Here is an 18449-nt window from a genome sequence, read left to right as displayed (position 1 = left end):
TGGTATTCTGCCATAGCATTTTCCCTTCCTGCAGCCAGCTAGCATCTCTCTAACAAGTCCCCAGACCTGGCTGCTCCCAAGATTTCACTTGTTGAGGCGCAGGAATAAAGAAAAAAAGTCACACTTAACCACCCACTCACAACATGTGATCCGGATGTGTACTCTGGGAAGAACCAAAAACCTCCTTGTTTGAATTCTTGCAGTCAGATGCTACTGAGAGTTCAAATCCAGCTTCCATGAGTAAGACACAGAACATCTAGACTGTAAAACTAGAAAGCAAATATACCACTTCTCCTTTTTTTCTTAATGTATGTAAATTTAAGTTCCAGTGACAGATGGTGAACTGACAGCCCTGGGGACAGAAATCCTCTATTTATCCACTAAACAAGTACAGCCCAGCTTCACTGCCATGCCATTGTTTCTCATCCCTGGAAAGCCCATAGCTTAGAGAGAGAATATTTCAGCTCCCATGACCATTCAGTTGTTGGCCTCTTGTCTGAGATTGCAAGGTGGCAGTTGTGACAGTGATTTTTGTGCAGTATACTTGCCAATTGCCAACCCAAGTTGCTACAGAAGTGCCATGCCAGTATGTTGTTCATATTCTTTTTTTTTAATCTCCCAGTCTCTTAAATAATACAGTTTTCCAGCTGTTTCTGTCGCTCCACCCCAATAAACTCATGTAAGGAACACATTTTTAAATAGAAAGTGAAACCCAGAAAGATGAATTTTCAGGCTGCACTAGCAGTCTGGAAGGTAAAGTTCTGCAGTAGAGCTGACATTTACTTTCCTAGTTCTCATGAGTTGAATCTATTATTTGTCGACACAGAAGGAAAGGGTTTATTGTGCGCCGGCGGGGGGACCAAAACCCACTACACCAAATTCATTTTCCAGCTGAAATCAGTTTCAAAGCTTGTGGAATGCTTTAATTAAACATGTGTCCCTGAAAGAGGTAAAATGGTATAGGACCTCAGCAAGCAACTTGGCAGCTCCCTACTACGGTATTCATAGTTAAAATCTCTCAGGGAAAACTGAGCTGCCTTTTTAAAGCGATTTTTTTTAGTCCTCGTTTACAGTAGGAATGTAATTAAAGAACACTGTGAAGGCCATGTAAGTGAGCAGCTCGTACACGCAGAGATTAAATTCCAATATTCTGTTTGGGATAGTCTGCCGACTTGTGGTAAAAGCCTTCTATGTTAAAGTCATCTGAAAAAAACCATTCCCGGCAACATCCAGTAAGACGAGCTGTTTTCTCTGGATTCTGGTACATGGTAATAGTTTAATATAAATATAGCAGGAAACAGACAAAACTGAAAGTATAATTTACTTTAAATGGCATCAACACAAAATGGTGATTTCTTTTAAGGAGTTGGAAGGCAAAGGGAGCAACATTAACTATTTTTAACTAATCTCTTTGGAACAAGCTCTTAAAGAAATTATTTTTCTTTTTTCCTGTTCTTTCTTTACAGTTCCAAGATCTGCGTTTCTTGGTGGCATGTATTTTTTTTTTAATTTGAACTGTGCTTTATTCACAGCGATTTAAGATTGAATCAGTGCTACTTTGCTAATCAGGCTATTGAAATACTCTATCATCTAGCCCATCAACAAAGTCAAAAAGAGTTTTTGTCTTTAGATTTGATTAAAATATGTCCATCCCGCACACTGGGTGCATTTACACAATATTGGTAAAATCTATACGCATTGAACCAGTGTGCCCAAACTGAAAATCTTCCAGCCTCTCTGCAGCTAAGAATTTCCCACTGCAGCTTCACAACCTCTCAAACTTCTCCACCTCACAAAGCCTGGGAAAACAGATGGGCCTTGCACCATGATCTGAAGGTCACAGAATCCAGACTCTGGTGGATCAAGTGAGGAAGTACATTCCAGAATTGAGGACCTTTTCACTGAGAATACTCTACAACTGTTCCCCTCCTGTTTAAACCACTGGGCTTATTAGCTGGAGCACTTCAGATGATTGCAGCTGACATGGGATGATGCAGGGAGAAGGTAGCCAAAAATCTCAAATCATTTAGGGCTTTATCAGTCAGTGGCTGAAACTCCACCTGGAAGTCACATCTTAGCTAATACAGATCGCAGAGCCCTATGTAATGTGCTCAGGAGGAAACCCAGCAAGAGTGCTCCATTCTGCACCAGCTACCAGTTCTCAACGGTTTGAAAGTGGCATCCCATGTAGAGAGCATTCCTGTAATCTAGTCTGAAGGTGACAAAGGAATGCGTCACCATGGCAAGGTCCATATAAAAAAAACAACCCAAAGTCATAACTTTGTCAATTGCATATGGTAAAAAGGACTCCTAATAACCTCTTCTTCCTGGACCTCCAAGAACAGCTGGAGATCCAACAGGACTCACAGCTCATGAATCGGAGTGACAAACTTTTTTACCTCTTTCGGGGGGCAATGACAAACACTGTGATTTTTTCCAGTTGTTTCTGCCACACTGGTAATATTTTCTCTGTTTTATGTATGTTGAATAAGCCAGCTTTCATCCATGTCCTAGTCTCTGATAGGCACTAGGTATGTCACTAGGCCGCTCTGAATTTATTGGATCAAGTGAAAATGTAGAGCTCTGAGCCATGCGCATGCTGAAGACACCATAGGCCATACCCTTAACTAACCAGAATGCGTATGAAGCATAGGAATGGTGCGAAGACACAGCTCAGTGGAACCCTCAGCATCGAAGAGTAATTGCCCAATACTGTCTTCTGGGTTGTATCCCAAAGGATGGAGCCTCCATAGTACAGTCTGGACTAGAACCAAACTGAGTGGGGTCAAAGAAGCCTGGGGACTCCAGGTACCAAGCTATGACTGTGGTAAAATGTCAAGGTCCCAACTACTGGGTGGCTCAGTGAACTGGTAATGGGAAACAAAACATTTCAACTTTCACTTCTCAGTGACTAGGTTGAATCTGGCTTAGGTTGTGGTATAGTATTAACAATGAGGGCCATCATGTAAGCCTGGCATGAAATAGACAAAATCCAAAGCACCGTCACAACTGACACAGAACTAGTCCCTTAGCATCAGTCTCAGTAGGGGCCTAGGACTGCATGTTCCCCAGGAGCAGAGCCATTTTCTCACACCTAGAAAGTGAAAGGCAGGCATATTAGCAGAGCAGAATGGGAGGCATGCACTGTTTTTGGCTGTGCTGTACTTGCTCTTTGGATAAACAAAAGACTTCATTTACAGGGAGTGCCCTTCACTGGCACTACATCATTATGAATGACTATGTAGGTCATCTCTGGAATTACAATCCTCTAGTGTCATATTAAACTGTAGCATGTGCCCCTATAGACTTCAGAACAGATATTAGAGAAAACTCTTAAAGGGCACTGAAGACATAGTGTCAGACACTTCTTTGTTAGTAATGGTGCACTGTAGAAGTTCCCCTCCCCAAAACCCTACTTGTTACCTATTCATATACATAGGGAAAGAGTGGGAGCCATGTTTTTTAAAAAAAAATGCAGTCAATATAGTAGGCCTGACTTACATAGAGATATGTGATATGGTTCCATATGGCACTCTCAAAGGGAAACTAGAGAAATACAGATTTGATGCAAAGCTGAATACAATAAATGCAATGCACAATGAGGAAATAATTAGTAGTTGTGTTGAGTTGCAAGGTATCCAGTAAGATCCCGCTGAGCTTCTTTTGGATTCAATACTACTCAATGATTTAATGAGGCACTTGGAGGATGGAGTGGAGAACAAACTAATCACATCTGAGGCCTACATCAAATGGAGAGGGATTACAAAAGACATTGGAAGATAGGGTTAAAATACAGCATGATCAGGATGAATTGGAAAACAGGTCTGAGCTCAATTAAATCAAATCAGTTGTCTGGTCCCAAGAGGTACTGAATTTCCACAGCTCCCCTGAAGTCAATGGGAACTGCAAGTGCTCAGCACTCATAAAGATATGTAAATGAAGAAAGGAATAATTTGAATATAGAAATATAGGTATGGTAATAATAATTTTGGTGGTGATACCAAGGGGAGGATTTGGAGATTATAGTGGGTGAAAAACTGAGCATGTCAACAGTGTGACATTAACCAGAACAAGCTAAACACTATACTAGGTCCTGTTAATAAGAGTTTTGTATAAAATAAGCCAGGTGATTATTTCACTGAAAAGCCAATTCCTGCCAACCTCACTCATGTGACTAATTCCCTTGACTAAGGAGAACTTTTGACCCCAGTATTCTCAGTTAGTTAGGTCTTGTCTAGTCTCCTCTGTCTTTTCTTCTCTGGACTCATCACCTGCAGTTCTCGTGAGCTTTCTTTGTAGCATATATGAGAAGTGGATACGTGGAGTCTGCGGAAAACAACACAGAGGGGAGACCTAATTGACAAATACCAAGTTAAGGTGCAGATTACATCCTTCAACAGGAAAAATACCTATAAAAGGAGGTTGTGCAGGAAGGAAAACTCTGAGAAGTTGCCCAATCCCACCCCACTGGAAAAAAATCGAAGGATTGTGATCCGCAAATTCCAAGCTTCCCCCAAATTCCTTGCGGAGCTCAGAAATTCGCCAGAAGGACAGGGCCATCTGCACAGATGTCTTCTGCATCTGTATTGGTGATGGGAGCTCTGCCTGCCTTGGCAACATTGGAGCCTGGCCACTAGCATGGCTTCCTTGCCCTTGAGTGCCTTTGGAGTTCCACAATGCAGCAGGGCACTACAGAAAAGCAAATTGTTCCTAAGTGTATCAGCTGTGCAGCAGTCCTCCATTAACCGATGAAATCAATATCATGTAATGGGCATGTTTGGGTACTTGACACACTTAACAACTCAGCGAGTGCATTCCACCTTGCCTTACCTGGAACATTTGGCTGCAGCTAGGTGATGAATCATTACCGTAACTTTTATGGGAGCCTTATTGATTTTAAATAAAAATAATATAACAATTTCAACAGTCATTTAATATATGCACATTTGGTCTAATTGGGCTGTTTATTTGAAGCAAACTAGCAAGTTTATGCTAGTCAAGCACCACCTATTTCTCACTGTAAAAGGAAACCAAATCAAAAGTTTAATAGCAGTTTGCATATTTAAATGTTTTGCTGGTCACTGACTCTGAGGACAGCTCTCTTATACTTTAAGGTGTAATTAGGAACAGTGAAATATTAAACTGGCTTTTAAAAGTTTCCTACGCAGTAATTTGTGCTCATTAAAGCTTACGCTTTGAGCTCTAATAAGGTCTAAAATGTAGATCTGCTTATTTCCAGTTCAGTTAACTAGGTGCACAAACAATATATACTGATGACGGAATGTAAAATCCATACTGGGGAGCATCTCAATATGCCCATTGTTGTTTTCTGTTTACCCTTTTCAAACAAATTTTACTTGGTAGTTTAATGTGTGCCAGAAAGCAGGGTTTGATTAAGTTCATAATTGCTGCAGCTATATAAAACTCCTCCATAGAAATAACCCATCTTGCCGGTTTCAACATAATAATGTAGAAAATTGCACATCAAGCTTCATCACAGGGTATGAGTCATAGAGTTGTAGATGCCAAGGCCAGAAGGGACCATTGGGATCATCTCTAGTCTGACCTCCTTTGTAATACAGGCCACAGAACTTCCCCAAAATCATTCCTAGAGCAGAGCTTTTAGAAAAACAACCCCTCTTCATTTAAAAATTGGCAGTGATGGAGAATCCACCGTGACCCATGGTAAGTTATTCCCTTGGTTAATTACTCACTCCATTAAAAATGTATGTCTTGTTTCCAGTCTGAATTTCTCTCGTTTCAACTTCCAGCCCTTGGGTGGTGGTGTACCTTTCTCTGCTAGACTGAAGAGCCCATTATTAAATATTTGTTCCCCATGTAAGGACTTACAGACTGTGATCAAGTCACCCCATAATGTTCTCTTTGTTAAGGTAAATAGATTGAGCACCTTAGTCTGTCACTACAAGGCATGTAATGGCCATCTGATTTTGAAAAGATCAAAGGGCAGATGGAACTGCGATGTTTGGATATTAATAGTCCTGTTGGTCATTGTTGGTCTTATTGGGTTGATGGATGAAATGATGGGCAACATACTTTTTTTCTACTAATCTAATCTTAAATGAAACATTTTTATTTATTTTACTTATACACTTTATTTTAGCAGGAACAGATTTAAGGGTCTAAATAAAAAAATGCTGCACTTCATGTTTCTTTAGAGTCCCCCTGTTATGATATTTGCTGCTGTACCACGGACTGATTGTAGTTGAAAAGAAGTCTTCAGAAATGTATAATCAGTAAAGTGTTGCTCAAGACACAGATTTTGTTTTGGAATAGTCCTATTAGACTAATGTGATAGAAAACGCTGCTTTCTCGAAGTGCCAGTCTTCTGAAAGGCTTAATGTTGTGGGTGATGGACATGCAGGTTTCTGCACTTTGGCACCTGTCAAACCTAATCCATGATTCAGGCCTTTTCAATTTCCATGGCGCACAGCTTGAAGAATCTGTCATCTTGCTGAATGCCCTACACTTACTTCCATTTGCACAGGCTCACACACACCTTTCAGTCTTGGGGCCATTGTGTTATGTGGAATGTGGCCAGTAGAAATGATGTTTGGCCCGGAGCAGCAAATCACAGCCAGTGGGAGCCGCGATCGGCCGAACCTGCAAACGCGGCAAGTAAACAAACCAGCCCGGCCCACCAGAGGCTTTCCCTACACAAGTTTGGGAAACACTGTCTTAGAAGGAAACTGGGAGTCAAGATTCTTGGGTTCCAGTCTTGACTCAGTCACTGACTTTTCATTTGACCTTGAGCTTGTCATACAGAGCCAGATTGTGCCCCCTTACTCTCATTACCAAGCAGTTACTTACAGGAGTATTCCATTGGTTTAAACATTTAAAATAGCAAGTTTAAATTACAAGTGCTGTTATTGTAAAAGGTGAAAGCTAAATATATTTGTTATAAGTTTCCACCTGAATGCTACATAATGTAACATCATAAAATATAAAGTATTAATTTTATCAGATGCCCTGTCACTGATAACTTGCACCAGCTCCTGTATAATATACCTATCTATATATTTTGCTGAACCATTGTATCAGTTGTGACAGATACAAATGAAAATGTTTCTTTGCTAATGAATACTTACTTCATAGGGTTTTTGTCATGCTTAATTAAAACTCTAACACACTTTCAGATCCTAGGATGAAAGATGTTAAGTAGATGATATGACAGACTCCACTGAACTTGCTTAGAGAGTCTTTGCCATTACGTGTCCTTTCTGTTCAGATCTCCGTAGACAGATCATATGTGGAAGAATATGTTGTCTGGGTACCAAAATCCAAGATCAATGAACTTCTTTGTTTTCTGCGCTGCTTAAACTCAAAGAGTAATTTTGGAAGGAAGCAGCCTGAATATAGTAGAATTCTTGTTACAAAAGCAGTCCTCCAACTGTTATCAATAGAATATAAACAGCTTGGCTAGTTACTGCTAGTTTATAGATAGAGCAGTTTGGGAAGAACATGATGTGAGTAAAAACAGACATCCAGAAGGCATGTTTTCACTAGTTTCCACATGCCAATGTGGTCCTGTCTGAAATACTGGAGCATATAGGAAATAAATTAAGACCTCTGGGCCTGTTTCATCACCGCATTACTCCAGTTTATGTCAGTGCAACTCCACTGATTTCAATGGAGTCATACCAGCAAAACTTCAGTAATACTGTGGTGAATTTGGCGTGTGGCCTTTATCTTCTTAAGGCATGACATTATTATCTCTAACATGTTGACAGCACACCATGTAAGGAATTGTAAAATCACTTACTGGGGTCAATGACATTCTCCCAAATTCCAGTAAATTGCCTTAAAATAAACGGATGTCATAACTCTGACATTTGGAAAGGAGAAGAAAGGACCTGGGGGGCAGGAGTTGAATAGGAGAAAGTAGAGGGAAGATGGGGGAGAGGGAAGGAGGGTAGAACATACAGATGTTAATATCAGAGCAGGGAAGGCAGAGCAGACCAGAAGAAAGAGAGGCATTTTTGGAAAAGACAGCCATTTAGTGAACAAGTAAGTCCTCTTAAAAAGCTGGGGAAAATGGAGAAAAATTTAGTCTGAGAAAAAATACGGTGGGGGAAAAGGTAAAGAGATGATACAGGAGAATAAAAGAGAAGTGATGGGTATAAAAAGGAAAGGGAAAGAGAAAGAAGTCCAGCAGTAAATGTTTTTAATTGTATTTTACTGAAAGTTTCTGTTTTAACAGTGCCCTGACTGCTCCTAGAAAGAAAGAAATAGGAAAGGGAAGAAAATGTTCCTGGCAGAGGAGAAGGTGAAAACATTCCTGACACCTCATTTCCTTTAGTTGAGAATCTGGTGTCCAGGGGGCAAGGAGGCTGTCATTACTTTGTGAGCAAGTTTAAATGAGAGCACCATGGTGGGAAGAAGAGAGGCAAGTCAACAGTACAAGGAGAGGAGATGGGGCCTTCAGTAGATAATGTTCTTTTCTGTGGAGCGCACCCTGGACTCCCCTAGGGAAAGCTCACTTGCCTTACTTGCTCTTGTATATGACAGATGTTGCTCAAAATACTATACCACCTTTGCCGGTTGTGGGCCAGGTCAACCTTTCATACTTCCAAGGAATATAAATTGAGGTCTCTGCAGTTTGCTGTGTGTGGATCTTCCAAAGGAGACCTCAACATTGAGCTTGTGTCTGCTTTGCTTGGAAATTACAGCCAGTATCTCACTCCTTGTTAGGAATAGGATGTTAAACCTAGTGTTCTGGCCAAATTCCATCTTGGGTGTTTACATTCTGCCCACCTAAATATCCCTGTTGGATACTTAAGTAAAACAAGCAACCAAACTTTTGAAGATCACCCATTGCTAATAATGAATCCACTCCTCACATTCCCCCAACTCTGCTTTCTGTGGGGTCTCTTCACTCGTCAGGAACATACATCTGTGATGAATGTTAATAAGAACTACACATACACTTACATAAAATAACACACCCCTATGTTTTCTCCTTTTTCTCCAGGACCTTGGATTCATTTGTTCACCTTGTAGCATATCTACTTTTCTTAGGTTTTTCTACAGCTGCTAACACCATAGGGTCAGCACACCATAAGACCAAGTAGCTATTGTACATTATTTAGAGCTGGTCCATAACACGGGTCTGAAGGGAAGAAATACATCTTTTACATCAGGGTTGTTCTCTGAATATGTATTTATTTAAGAGGCTCGTTTGTTGTTTGTTTTTACTTAATCGCCGGGATGTGATTTTAGGTGTCTCTTCCATTAACCAAGTAAATCATCACGATAGTTTCTCTTGGTAAATTAATTGTAGTTATCGAACCTCAGAAGGTTTGGAAGGTGGTTGAAACAGGCATCCAAAGAGAGGGACATTTATTCACGTTTTCCAAACCTTTAAGTCCCTTGGAGCAGGGACTGCATTTTTGTTTTGTGTTTGTACGGTGCCTAGCACAGTGGGGTCCTGCTGCATGGCTGGCGCTCCTTGGTGTTACCACAATACAAATAATGAATAATAATAGCATGCTCTGCCTCTCTTTCAATGCTTTGCTGCTCTATGAGGGATTGGGCAGGTAGATCATAACCCCATCAGTAGGTCTCCAAGGAATAGCCTTGCTTCCGCGCTCTCTGTTGGGTCTCTTTTCTGGGAGATGGCTGGCTTTTGCCCACTCTGCAGTTCCTCTGCAAGGAGACCCAGTAACCTGTTATTGTTGGGCCCACTTGTGTCTCTGCTTTAAATTCTAAAAAACGTATGTGAATGTCCCCAGAGAAATCTCACTGACTCCCATTATGAAGAGGTAAAAGGGTGCCAAACCTCTAAGGAGCCTCTTTGCAGACACATTTTTCCTTTGCAGCCCAGAGTGCCAAAAAAACAAACCTAATTTAATCAATATTGTAAAAAAAAAAAGTGATCTTCCTTCTAAATGACCAGAACTATATAAGAAGGTGTAGGAATAACAGCTACAGTCAGACAGGCAAGACCTGATGACCCAGTGGTTGGTGGCCAGATTCTGGGATTCCTCATAAAAGAAACCTTGAAAGTTGGCATGAGGGTAGGAAGAAATTGTAGATTTATTCAGCGCATGTCCAGGTGTCTGTGAATGTCATTTTATAGGTCAGGTTTATTTTTAACAGACATAATTAACTCAAGAAGCTGGTTCCACTTGTTATATTTTTAGATAGCACTCTGGTGAGTTAAATAAGGGAAACCTTATTCCTTCCTCATACTTGGATCCTAATGAAAAGAACAAGAATAATGGTCTTTTAGGGGCAAAAGTGAAATAAATGATATGTTTTTAGACTCAGTACCGAGTCTCAGAAACGCACATATCGGGTGTTAGAGTTCATGCCTGTGGAACTCCTTCTTCTCTGTATGCCGCAAGCTACACAACAGAAGTGTTGTATTGGCACTTACATAACAGGTACCACCATTTCCCATGAATTTCGTTTATTTAGTCACTAAACAAGATGCAATGACATGTTTGAGCAGGGGTCGGCAACCTTTCAGAAGTGGGGTGCTGAGTCTTCATTTATTCACTCTAATTTAAGGTTTTGCATGCCAGTAATACATTTTAACATTTTTAGGTCTCTTTCTACAAGTCTGTAATATATAACTATTGTTGTATGTAAAGTAAATAAGGTTTTAAAAATGTTTAAGAAGCTTCATTTACAATTTAAATTAAAATGCAGAGCCCCCCCGGACCGGTGGCCAGGACCTGGGCAATGGGAGTGCCACTGAAAATCAGCTCGCGTGCCACCTTGGGCACATGTGCCATAGGTTGCCTATGTTTGAGACTGGATTTACAGCACAGATAGAACAGGTAGTCAAGTGGAGAAGCACAATGTCTGTTTTGTTGTGGACTGTTTATTGTGCATCTAATTCTGTGCCTCCTACTAATATGGAGTAGCACCTCACTTTGCAAGTGGTCCAACTAAAATGACAACATCAGACCCTGGAATTATGGCATGCCTCTTCCGGGTTGGGTTACTACCAGGAAGCCAACAGCATTTACCTCAAAGAGAGAGGAAACTAATAACTAGCCCATTAGAAGTATTGCTAAAAATTACTGAAAATAACATTGATATAAACCATAATGTTGCAATTTTCAGCTCCATTATCATGCCAGAGCTAGAAACAGATGTTCTGTCCCCATTACAGAGAGGTCATTCCCAGATATGTAGGGGGAGCAATGCCCTTTTTGCTATTGCTGCTGGGGCTGCAAGATACTGGAACTGAATATTGTCAGTCCAGCACCTCAGGCTAATCTTATTTGCAGTGGTGATTACACATTTGTGGGGAAAAAATATTCTTAGGGGTGGTTTGTTTTTGTTTTTAAATGGCAGCTGTTTGTGGCCCTAATTCAGCCAAGCACATGCTTAACTTTTGACAATCACTTAAGTACCGCTGATGTCCATGGGGGTTAAGTGCTTTTATGAATCAGTGACTGAAAGCCTTTCTAAATTTGGAATATTAGAAACATAGCAGTCCGGGAAGAGGGCAAATGAGAGATCAAAGTGCAAGATAGAAAGTGCAAGATGCTGTTTTTCATGTGTCTGTCACCATCACAGACCTGGAGCGTATGTAGAGGATCACACCTAATGCAAAAATCCTACTTTCAAGCAACACTAAACAGTGAATGCAACAAATAAGACTCCTGCAGCCTTGCAATTATAGCAACCTTTGCACATCTTTTATATTTGTTTTAAATAGATTTAGCAGAATGTGTATTAGATGCAGCCACACATTTAAGAAGAATTGAGATATGTACAAGGGGGAGAATTAGCACTGCTCTAGGATCTGTAATTTTTGCATTTCCAACTTCAGCATTTTGATTGTGCAACTTCAGATGTGTTAGGAGCATTATTTTTAACGTATTCAATTTCCTTGATGGGAAGTAGGGTGAGGGGTATATGTGGGGGGAGGCGGGGGACAGGAGGGAAAAACTGCCTCCAGTTCCATAGCTAATAGGCATCAAGTGGCTTGGGTTGATATTTGAATTGATGTCACAATGCCTACAGCTATGGATGCATTTTTCGGTTTTAGAAATCTAAATAGATAAACTGCAGATTGTCCCAATTTACCAACACACTGAGGCCATAATTCTGCCTCCTCTTGTCCCCACTGCAAGTACATAGGGCTTGACTGACAGTGAAAAGGGTAGGGTGACCGGATAGAAAGTGTGAAAAATCAGGACAGGGGTTGGGGAGGTAATAGGCGCCCATGTAAGAAAAAAGCCCCAAATATGAAAAGGGTATAGTTCTGCTGTGTTTGGGGCAGGATGTGGAGAGTATGAATAGGGGGTTCTGTTCTCCATAGACTGTGCTGCAAAGGTCCTTTTTCCACAATAGCTCAGAGGAAGATGGGGCAGGGAAGTGTGGAGAAGAGGGGATTAGCGAATGAAGAGTGACAACATGGATCCACTGAACAAAATTGTTCTGTAGGAAGATGACCAGGGCAAGAAGCAACTTTGCTGACACTTCCTATGCTGTGGAAGGATTCTGTCATCCTACCTCACAACTGCTGCAGAGAAGCCTGCTTCCTGTTTAATGAGGTGAAATTCATTCCTGTGTCAACACACCATCTAGTAAGGAACTATGTGATGCAAGGCCTTGTGTTTGGTCATTCTGCAGGTAGTAAAACGTTCTTGGTCAGCATGTGCTACTTCCTGCATTCCCTCCTCTCCTCTCCCCACAAATGAGATGAGTGTTTAGCAAGATGGGGAGAGGAATATCATGGAGATTGCAAAACATGCTGGGGGGAATAGACATTTCCTTGTATTTGTTTGCTTGCTGGATGGTACATTCCTCTTTATCTGATGATAGTATTATATGCCAGGTTGTGCTGGTAGCCAGGCAGCTACCCAAAGCAACAAATCCAGATGCCAATAAAACTTTCCATTGACTGAAGTGGGGTCAATCATAGAATATCAGGATTGGAAGGGATCTCAGGAAGTCATCTAGTCCAACCCCCTGCTGGAAGCAGGACCAATTGCCAGACAGATTTTTGCCCCAGATCCCTAAATGGCCCCCTCAAGGACTGAACTCACAACCCTGAGTTTAACAGGCCAATGCTCAAGCCACTGAGCTATCTCCCCCCGATAGCAATAACTCAAAATTCAGTCTCTTTTGAGGCCACAATGCAAGACTTTGTACAATATTTTAAACCGGAAGTTACTCAAAAAAAATCTGCCAAAATATTATCTATAACTTTTACTACACATCTGTGCCAGTGACTTTTCATAACTTAGAAAGAAAATGCGCTAGTTCCTTACTGACATCTTATACTTTATCCTTGTTGGCAAATTTCAGCAGTGGTCAATGATTCAGCCCCAAATGGCTTTTCTAAGTCAGGGTCCAGGGCCAGATTTTTATAACATTTCGAGTCCTTACCAAAGTTTAAGTAATATTGAGAGAAAAGAACACTTAATATGGAATATCCATAGTGTAGGGATTGAATGAATTTCTTAGATAGAAGAGTGTGAAATAATTTTCAGCATTAATAAATGAGGATTAATAATTATTATAAACCCATAATATTAGAATATTTTAGAACATACTAGTTGTTCTCTCTTCTGAGCTCCTCACTGAATCCTGCCCACCCCATATCTGTCTAATTTTTATGATATGGTCAGTGGGGCAGACACTGTCTGTAACTGCCATTTTAGTGCCTGATTCTGCCTCCATTACACACATTCAATGGCACCTTATTTTGCAAGCAGTCAGTGAAACCTTACAGAATAATGTGCTACTCAGCGTAAGGAGGGCTGGGCAGAATTGGGCCCTTCACAGATAAGACATAATAGCTGTTATTCTAAAAGCCAAAATCTCTGCAGAATGGTTGTTATAGGTGGGGCTGGCAGGACCGGCGCTAGTATTTTTAGCGCCCTAGGCGCACGGCCATTTCGCCACCCCCTGCACTGGTCCCGCGGCTCTGGTGGAGCTGCCGCAGGCATTTCTGCGGACGGTCCGCTGCTCCCGCGGCTCTGGTGGACCTGCCGCAGTCCTGCCTGCGGCAGCTCCACCAAAGCCACGGACCAGGGGACCCTCCGCAGACACAGCTGCAGCAGCTTCACCGGAGCCGCCTGCCGCCCTCCCTGGCAAAATGCCGCCCCCTCCATAATCCTGGCGCCCTAGGCAACTGCCTAAGTTGCCTAAATGCAAGCGCCGGCCCTGGGGGCTGGTAGCACTGTGTGTTATTAAGGTTGTTCAATCCTTCCCATTATAAAATCCTGTTTTCAGTCGCCCCAGTAGGGAGTGAGGAGGCAGCCAGGATGGTCTCTGGGATCTCAGTTCAGGTGCCCAGAGCTGGATCTTGCACAGCCTGCAGCAGCCCTGAGCTACAATTGCAGGGAAAGTCCTGCTCAGCCCCACGCTGGAGCTTGCTTTCAGTGCTGATGGAGTCTTCAGAGAATTTAGCTTCTAATATCTAAGAAATCTCACTGGGCATGTACCAAATTGTGATTTTTTTGAATTTAACCATACACGGGAAGATTTATACTACAAATACCACGCCCTGCCAACTGCTCAAAGCATGGGGATGCTAACGCTTTTGAAAGAGAAGGTCATCAGCATTCTTTCACATGGGCAAAATAATGTACTTGCCTCTAGCCTCATTCTTGTAACAGTTGCACTGTTTTGGCTGTAATTTTTTCAAAATATCCAGCCTGAGGCAGACTCTTGACCGGCCAAGACAGTATGGAGGAGGAAACTGCCTGTTTCAGATGTGATCGAATTCAAACGTGTGCCTGACTTCTAATGTGGTCATTAATTGTGTGTTCCTCATTTTCTGTGCCTCACTTGGGACGCTGGGGTCTTCAGTAGCAGAAGTGCTGAGCACTCACAGCTGCAAATGAAGTCAATGAGAGCTGTGCTTTGAACATATAACATGCTAACTAGAGTGAAAAATCAGGTCCTAGGCATCGGAAATTGGGCACCCAAAATTACTGGATACTTTTGAGCTTAATCTCTCTGTGCCTCTGTTCCCCATCTGTAAAATGGGTAGGTACCCCCTTACCTCACAGGGGTTTTGTGAGATGGAGCGCATTAACATTTGTGCAGCACTCAGATACAATTAGAGAGACCCAACAGCAAATGTGAAAAATTGGGACAGGGTTGAGGAGTAATAGGAGCCAATATAAGAAAAAGACCCAAAAATCGGGACTGTCCCTGTAAAATTGGGACATCTGGTCACCCTAGATACAATAGTGATGAGCCCATTGAAAAGACGAGCCCATTGAAAAGACTATCAGGAAAGTTATAAATTCTGTCTTCAGAGCAGGGTTTGAATAGTGTGCTGGAAATAAGGCCCAGGGCCGCCCATTGAACAACAAGGAGAAAACAAAATATTGAATAGCTGCCCATTTAGTGAGCACCATTCACCCTGTGCAATGAATGAGGCAGGGGTCCTATGGAAAAAATAGCATGAGAGCATGTAAGTAAAAACTATGTTCTAATGCATAAGCACAAGGGGGCCAAGTCAAGTTTCACCAGCAGCCTGAATGTGGGCATTTCCTAATTTTGGAGTTCTTGACTTGCAACTTTCATAATGTTATTTTAACTTACATATTTGGTGTGTAATTGCAACTAAAATAACTGAATAATCTATAGAAGTGACATACATCTAGGGCAATAGCTGAATTCTTTCTTGCTTAAACTGTTACCAAGAAAATCACTGCTGTTCCCTACCCTTCGAGCAGTTTTGTAATGTTTGTTGTCTGTTTTCATGTTGCAGTGGCAGTTTGCATTTTTCCAGCGGACGGAGTGAATTCTGAAATCCAGTGGCTTTATCCAGGAGCTACTTTATTTGATGTGGCATTTAAGCAGCAGGGATTTCCTTGTCTCTAGTTGGAGAGTTGCATACCTTGCCTCTTCCATGCAAGTGGGATGAAATTAATCAATGTGGGTTTCTCTGGCAAGCAATGGAATTTTCAACCACTGCACGGTCAGGGGCCCAAAGATTCCCCAAAGGACAAATAAAGGGAAGGGGAGAAAATGCATGAATGAACAGGTCATGCCAGCACATGAACGCTAAACTTGAGAGTGTCTGAAAAGTTAGGTGGAGAGTGCAAATAAGCATGCATACCCAGTACTTCCATGGCAGGTATCCCATACTTTCACTGACCTTGGCAGCATTACGAGGATAATATTTTTGCTAGGATGAACTGCTCTTGAACAATGTCTCTAATGTTTCAGTGTTGGCACAAATATGCTTTCCTTTCAGATCAGGCATGCGGTTCTTCTTTTTCCACCTCCATTTTTTTCTTCCCCTTGCAAAAACATATTTAATGTGGCCAGTGAAAAGGAAATCCTAGTTTTCATTCAAGTTCAGGGACTTGCTTGGTGGCTAAGAAGATAGCGCAAATCGGTTCCTGGATTCTTGCTCCTAAATGGATCTTGGAGTGATGTTCATGTTCCATTCTATTCTGTTCTATTTGGATTGTTCCACCTCCCTGCTGTGGAATCTGCAGCCTAATTTCATGCAGCCTCTTAACTGATTAAGAGGAGACCACTTGTTCTAAATCTCTAGCATAATTTTTAACCCTCCCACCCCCGCCCAGCCCAACCCATACTGGTCTGGAAACCCACAATAAACCATGCTAGCAACAACTGTTTATAAACAGCATGGTTATATCTATGGTAGGAAGATTTTTTTTTCTGTGTTTTTAAAGGCATTCAACAAATTCTAGCTATCTAGAGCAGAGTTTCTCCAATGGGGGTTGCCGCTTGTGTAGGGAAAGCCCCTGGTGGGGTGGGGTGGGTGATTACCTGTCCTGTCCGCAGGTCTGGCCAATCACGGCTCCCACTGGCCACGGTTTGCTGCTCCAGGCCAATGGGAGCTGCTAGAAGCAGCCCAGCCGCCACTTCCAGCAGCGCCCATTGGCCTGGAGCAGAGAACCATGGCCAGTGGGACCTGCGATTGGCCGGACCTGCGGATGGGGCAGGTAAACACACCGGCCTGGCCCGCCAGGGGCTTTTCCTACACAAGTGGCGACCCCTGTTTGAGAAACCCTGATTTGTAAAAAGCCTAATTCAAAAGTCTAAGTTACTAGATTTTAACTCTAAATTCTCAAGCAGAATTTTTCTTACCTTGTCTGTCTGTAAATTTTGACTATCATTGATGGGATATGTTGTTGTAGGTTTGTGTGTGTGTCCAATTTCCTTCAGCTTGAGCTCCTTAATTCCATAAATTTGTGCAATGGCCTCTTATCACCAGTAAGGAAACCAGGATAATGAAGTACAGTGTAAACACACTACCCGCCCCTCCTCCCCCCGCCCCCAAACCCAAACCAAATCAAAAAAACAACCTATAATCTAGAATCTGCGCTGAGTTGCTAGCACAAAGGTGGCATAACTGATCATTGGAGGGTGACCCTCCCCAGCCACAGAGCAGGCCTGGTGTCTCCTATCTCACTCTACTCCTTACTACTCGTATAAGTGCTGTGTTGGCAGCAAAGGGGGCATGCCCATGACTCTGTTATGCCCATGACTCTGTTACACCTATGTCTCTGTTATATCCAACTGATCCTTGAATGCCTGCAGACAAATTTAGAGCAGACTTCTGGCTGCTCTATCATATGCATGGGGGTAGCCTGGCACACAGCATGCCTGTTTTCATGAGCAGTACTGTGCACTCCACAACCTCACATTTTCAAAGAAATGTATGGAATTTAGCCACTCAACTCCTCATTAAAGTCAAACTTTATGTGTATGTGAAAATGTAGATATACTGTAACAGTGAGATAATCCCACATCTCTTCTTGCTCAGTGAAACTCAGCAGTTTTCGTGAACAATGTAAACACATAAGTGAGCACACTACACTTCAGGGAACATCAAATATTCTGAACCGTTGAGATGGTTTGCAAATAGCCATGCCCCGTTGTGCAATGATCCTGTTACCATTGCCAAGCTATGTGAAGTCAGACTGGGTCAGCACTTGGATGGGAGGCCTTCCAGGGATGTTTAGGGGCTGCATGAGGTATAAGGTTGGTGATTCACTAGGTGGTACATCCCTTAGAATCAGTAGTACAGCATGGGGCATTCAGGTGTTGTCTTTCAAACGGGAAGCAAATCAAAGCACTTGACTGCTTGTGGTGAGTTAAACACTTCATAGCACAATTTACAGAGGTGGGGGTGTTAGTTAAGTCTGGAGTTCTTGTCAGTTCCTGGGGGGGGGGGTGGTAATTATAGTCTGTCTACTGAAATTCCCTTGGTGGTTTTGCTCAGTGCTGTACGCCACTGCGTAGCATTCAAGTGTGCTGCTAAACAGTGACTGCTTTTCAGCGATCCCTGTAAGAATGCACAGCATGTTGAGGTGTTTGGGGATGAGAGGCACTATGTCAGTGCAAGAGATTCATATGACAATATGAAACTAAACCAGGGAATGGAAGAAAAGAATGAAAGGAGATAAAATGAAGAAAAAGAATGTTAAGATCAGCTTAGAGAATGTATGGATGATCACTGAGCGGGA

General features: G+C 42.1%; 1 protein-coding gene across 3 annotated transcripts in view; it reads left to right on the top strand.

Annotated features, from left to right (window-relative positions):
- Positions 1 to 18449, top strand: part of GRK5 (G protein-coupled receptor kinase 5) — a 229615-nt gene that overhangs the window by 110631 nt on the left and 100535 nt on the right. Inside the window, exon 1 of one of the 3 annotated variants that reach the window (XM_050958999.1) lies at positions 17997 to 18072. The exons of the other annotated variants lie outside the window; for them this stretch is intronic. Coding sequence (XP_050814956.1) covers positions 18012 to 18072 — 61 coding nt within the window. The 5' untranslated portion in view covers positions 17997 to 18011. Of the gene's footprint in view, positions 1 to 17996; positions 18073 to 18449 lie in introns of those variants that run through there. 3 annotated transcript variants of the gene reach the window in all.

The sequence above is a fragment of the Gopherus flavomarginatus genome, chromosome 6, assembly GCF_025201925.1.
Source record: "Gopherus flavomarginatus isolate rGopFla2 chromosome 6, rGopFla2.mat.asm, whole genome shotgun sequence".
In the NCBI taxonomy this organism is placed as follows: Eukaryota; Metazoa; Chordata; order Testudines; family Testudinidae; genus Gopherus; species Gopherus flavomarginatus.
This window is presented reverse-complemented; position numbering and strand designations above follow the sequence as displayed.